Source organism: Salvia splendens, chromosome 2, assembly GCF_004379255.2.
Source record: "Salvia splendens isolate huo1 chromosome 2, SspV2, whole genome shotgun sequence".
NCBI lineage: Eukaryota > Viridiplantae > Streptophyta > Magnoliopsida > Lamiales > Lamiaceae > Salvia > Salvia splendens.
In genome coordinates this window covers 14,930,523-14,935,634 of record NC_056033.1, presented here as the reverse complement: position 1 = coordinate 14,935,634, position 5,112 = coordinate 14,930,523, and the positions used below count along the sequence as shown (strand labels likewise).

General features: G+C 45.1%; 1 protein-coding gene across 1 annotated transcript; it reads left to right on the top strand.

Annotated features, from left to right (window-relative positions):
• Positions 1–1,667: 1,667 nt before the first annotated feature.
• Positions 1,668–4,349, top strand: LOC121761773 (rop guanine nucleotide exchange factor 5-like). Its single transcript, XM_042157443.1, has 7 exons — positions 1,668–2,183; positions 2,264–2,380; positions 2,493–2,647; positions 2,739–2,813; positions 2,897–3,190; positions 3,262–3,621; positions 3,694–4,349. Exons 1-7 carry the CDS (start codon positions 1,946–1,948, stop codon positions 4,174–4,176), a joined length of 1,722 nt encoding a protein of 573 aa, XP_042013377.1. The 5' UTR covers positions 1,668–1,945; the 3' UTR covers positions 4,177–4,349.
• Positions 4,350–5,112: the final 763 nt, after the last annotated feature.

Sequence of the window (5,112 nt, the reverse complement as noted above, 5' to 3'; positions counted from 1 at the left end):
CCGGACTGAACTTCTCTATCTTCTCAACCTTTTCAACTCCACCAAAACGAGAAGAAGAATGTAGAATCTTCTCTGAAGAATCATCAAATCCTTCCTCGACTCGATCACAGTCAAGAATCACAATCTCTTTCTTATTGCCCTACAAAACATTCCCAACTGAAGTCTTGGACAGAGCATAAGCCAACGAGCGATATTTCACTTGCCAAGGAAGAAGTTCTGGAGGCGGCGGCGGCTCGAGGGCGGTATCGGGAAGCAGCGCAAAGGGTGGTGGTGTTGTACTCGACTGCTGCGACGGAGCCAATGAGTCGTAGGGGACTAAACCCGACGGCCCCGACGAAGCCTTGAAATTTCCTGATGGAGGAAGGTGCTGAACGAGGTCCCCAAACCCAAAAATTTGGGAGCCGTAGGGCTGCTCAGGTTCAGGCAGCTCGGGAGGAAGCATGTTGTCGATTCGTCGGTCGGCTGCAACAAGGCGAGACTCCATCCTGTAGCACGCTTCCAACAATTGTTGAAGTTGTGCGAGAGTCGGATGTGCCGTGGTGGTGGCTGGACAAGGTGGCTGTGGCACGGGTTGATTCCATCCTGAGTTATGGTTGGGGGGCAGCGGATGATCGTATGCCGAGAACTCGTGGAAGGGGCGTTGTCCCGTTGTCTCCCAGTAGGCAGGTGGATCCCAGCTAGTGGGTTGTCTGAACGCGGTGTGGTGTGGCTGCTGAGGCGGTTGATAAGGCTGAGAGTATCCCTACTGCGTGCACAACCTTGGCGGGTCCCAACAAGAGGGCGGTGGTAGCGAGTACAAATCTGTCTCGTAGGACGATGGTTGCTGACACGCAGTTTCCTGGCGCAGCCATGGCGGGTCCCAGGAAGTGGGTTGACGGGCTTGGTAAGGATGGTGTTGTGGGTGGAGTCTCCCATCCTGTGGATATGGATATGATGGATGTTGATCTAACGCTCTGATCGGATGGAGCAGGGGTTGAGGTACGAGCTGCCATGGGTGGTAATCCGCCTGCCGGAGTTGATATTCGGTGTAGCCGTACGACATGTAGACAGCGATTCGGAGGAAGAGCTCACAATGAAAACACCAATTGTTAAGGATGAAGTTCCTTAACTTGTAGATTTTGCATCGAACGTCGCGGGAGCTTTTGCTCGTCGATCAATCCGGAGTCAAAATTAGGGTTTTGTGCGTTTTGCACGTTTGAAAGGAAAGAGAATAAGAGAAAATAAAATAGAAGGATAATTGATATTTCTTGAATGATCAAAAATGACTAACAATGTCCACTATTTATAATAGTGGATATACTAACTTAATGAAAGACAAAAGATATGAAAAAGATATGCAAATCCATAATTAACTAACTAAATAATAATAATAATAATCATCGATCGTATCAGCATTTCACATTTATATGGTGAAATTGAATTTACAAAATGATAATGATAAAAAAAAGAAAAAGAAAAAAAGCAGTTGAAAATTCCTTGTTAATCTTGAACTCGAAATCAATTAGTAAACCAGCTTAATGACCAAATAATTAAGTAAAGAATGGGCAAAATAGTAAATTGAGTAGATCGAGCAGCCCCACGGCTACGGCTACACATCTCTATCACTATTTATATTAAACAAATCAGTATTTTAAATGGGACTTCCAAAGTAGACGTTGGCCCTCTTGTGACTTGGCAGTTACCTTGAAGCTATTTTGAAAATCAAATCTGCACTCAACACACACAGTGAAAACCACCACTTTCACGCAGTAGAAGATAAATGTAATCCATGCCTAACCGTTTAAAGCAGCTCAACTTTTCCCCTTTTTATTTTCGAAATTTCGACCTTTTCAACCCTTGTCCGTTGCCAAGATTGAATCTTTATGGCCCTCTCTGAGGCAACGGCTAACGCCTTTTCTTGAATTGAAGCAACCCCCTTTTGTGGTAATTCCCATTTGCCGTTAAAATGGCTAGCGCAACTGGGAAGAAGAAAGAGGCCTCCGAGTTGGCAAGTGATGACTCAGTGAGTGGGCCGACTGGGAGCAGCAGCTCTGAGAGTAGATCGAGTTCTGACAATTCTTGCTCAGCTCAATTGAGTTGGCCGATCAAGAAAGCCTCTAATCAGTCAATCAAAAACCCCCAATTGAATGCTGAGTGTTGTGACAGTGAGAATGCGTTGACGAAGCAGACCTCAAATCTTTCAGGTTAGTCACGACTCTCTCTTGATTATAATCTTGAAAGGATCAGATATTTATTCTTGTTTTTTTTATTTATTTAATTAAAGAAATGGAGATGATGAAAGAGCGGTTTGGGAAGTTATTGCTGGGTGAGGACATGTCAGGAGGTGGAAAAGGAGTGTGCCCAGCGTTGGCGATTTCGAATGCAATTACAAATTTGTGTGGTAAAGATTCAGTTTTTAATCTCAATTGTGTCTGTATTTGTTTCTCAATTAGCATCCAAAATTAGATTCTGTATGTTGTGGTGATGATATGTGACAAATTGTTTGTGCATAGCTACTGTGTTTGGGCAGCTGTGGAGATTGGAGCCATTGCAGCAGGAGAAGAAAACAATGTGGAGGAGAGAAATGGAATGGCTTCTCTGTGTTAGTGATTACATTGTGGAGTTGAAACCTTCTTGGCAAACTTTTCCTGATGGAACCAGGCATGAGGTGAAGCATCTAGTGATGGACTAATCTCTTGTTGGAAACAAGTTGATGAACTTGAATTGAATAGTGATTGCTTTTTGTTGTGTGTGTGCAGGTTATGACGTCTCGGCCAAGATTGGATCTTGTTATTAATCTTCCAGCTCTTCAGAAACTCGACAACATGTTGCTGGTGCGAATTTCTCTTTCGACATTGTTTTGATCTCATCATTGAGTATTGTTTTGATCTCTGTAATTGTCCTTGCGATGTGGCAGGAGATACTAGAAGGGTTTACCCAGACTGAGTTCTGGTACGTTGATCAAGGCATGGTAGCTCCGGAGAGCGATGATGGATCAGCCTCCTTCCGGGAAGCTACTCAACGACAAGAGGACAAATGGTGGCTGCCTGTGCCCCGTGTCCCTCCTGGAGGTCTACCTGAAGCCTCGAAGAAGCAGCTGATCAACAAGCGCGATTTCGCAAGCCAGATACTCAAAGCTGCTATGGCTATCAACAGCATTGCTTTGGCTGAAATGGAAGTACCTGAGTCATACTTGGAAACACTCCCAAAGGTTTATTATTCGGATTTTCAACGCTAGAATTCGAAAGAGGAAGTTTCTGATTCGTGTTTTTTTAATTGTAGAACGGGAGAGCATGCCTAGGGGATGTCATCTACCGATACATAACATCATGTCACTTCTCCTCCGAGTGCTTGCTTGATTGCCTTGACTTGTCATCGGAGCACGTTGCTCTGGAGATAGCAAACCGGGTGGAGGCAGCAATCTACGTTTGGCGGAGAAGGCAGCATCCAAGGCCACAAACTCATCCAAACCGTTCGACCAGCAAGTCATCTTGGGAGATCGTTAAGGATCTGATGATGGATGGGGACAAGAGGGAGCAGTTCCTCGCTGAACGAGCTGAAACCCTCTTGCACTGCTTGAAGCAGCGATTCCCGGGTTTAACACAAACCACACTGGATAGTACCAAGATACAATGCAACAAGGTAAAATTAAACACACACCCTCTTTTGTGATGTGGATTGATGTAATAATAATGTGTTTGTGAATTGTTGTAGGATGTCGGGAAGGCGATCTTGGAGAGCTACTCGCGCGTGTTGGAGAGCCTTGCATTCAATATTGTAGCGCGGATTGAGGATCTACTCTACGTTGACAACATAAACAAGCAGTCTGAGAAACTTTCAACAATGAGTGTGGTTTCTCAGAAGAAGCTGTTGATGCCATTCAGCGTGCCCGTCTCGGGCACTCCCTACCGCTCAGCATATAGCACGCCTAGCTTCTCCCCGGCTCCGCTGATCAGCCCTGCCAGAGGGGAGAGGACACCGTTCATCGGGGGCAACTGCAACAAGCCTCCACGACGTGGCTTAGGTGTTAGACGAGTCCTAACAAACTATCTCGGGGGCGAGTCTAAAGTGAAGAACTGCAGCAATGTACAACAAGGAATTGGTTCTGTATCCAACAGAATCACCGAAGGCACAGCTTCATCGGTGTCCCGTCTGAGCATTGAAGGGAAGGAAACCGAGTCTTCGATGGACCGGTGAAATGTTAGGCTTAGACAGAATAGGGAAGATGTGTGTAGCTTCTTTTAGAAACACGGTAGCAAGCATGGGATGTGTATCCACTCTAATTTTTGTTCATTGATTTATTTGTCAATCCATGGTTGTGTTATATAACTCTTGATTGTTTGGTAGTTGAAGAGCCTATAATACCATAACTTATCCAATCAATCAGCCTTCAAGTCGTTAAGAAGAAAAGACTAGCAACATCAGATACACTACAAATCTAGTTCAAGTACTACGACGACTTCCTTCTCGAGAAGGACCAAGGTCAATGCCACTGGTAGCTACACTAGCAGTGGCAGGGGCAATGCCATCGACTCGAACCCACCCTCCTATGGAGGAGAGTGTTGGCACACAATCCAACAGACAGTCGTCCCATCGGCCAAGATGAAGGGGAAGAAGACAAAGTCGACCAAGCCACTAGATCCAACGCCGCAGTCCGAAGAAAAAGCCCTCCGGTTGTTGGTTGAAGTCACGGAGAAAAGGAGTGTGGTAATTGATGTATCACAATCCCACAGGGTCCAGAGAATTCGCTAGATCGCAGGGTCTAGGAGATCGTGGAACCTTCATAATTCGGTCGTTGGACACACACTTTTCCCGTTTCAAAACCTCAATCCACTACACTATTGGCTAGTATAGGGAAGTAAATGATCGATCACACGAGGACGGATGTGTTAGCATGCATTTGGAAGGTTTTGAGAGGGTTGACTACTGCCACACAATAAGTGGGTCGAGAATTTTAAACTACTAGGTCATGAGAATTAAAAGCACTCAAATATTGGACCTAAGAACAAAGAAATACAAGCGCATTCATGATTCAAGAACTTGAAATTAACTACACAGGGTTCATCAAACTACTAGGTCAAGTAAAAAGGTTTCCTAAAATGGTTAGACAAAAGAGCATGAGAAAGCAGTGGT

Coding starts and splice junctions, on each gene's coding strand:
- LOC121761773 (XM_042157443.1), top strand. CDS start 1,946: ATGGCTAGCGCAACTGGGAAGAAGAAAGAGGCCTCCGAGTTGGCAAGT. Junction 2,648..2,738: donor CTGATGGAACCAGGCATGAG/GTGAAGCATCTA, acceptor GTGTGTGTGCAG/GTTATGACGTCTCGGCCAAG. Junction 3,191..3,261: donor ACTTGGAAACACTCCCAAAG/GTTTATTATTCG, acceptor TTTTAATTGTAG/AACGGGAGAGCATGCCTAGG.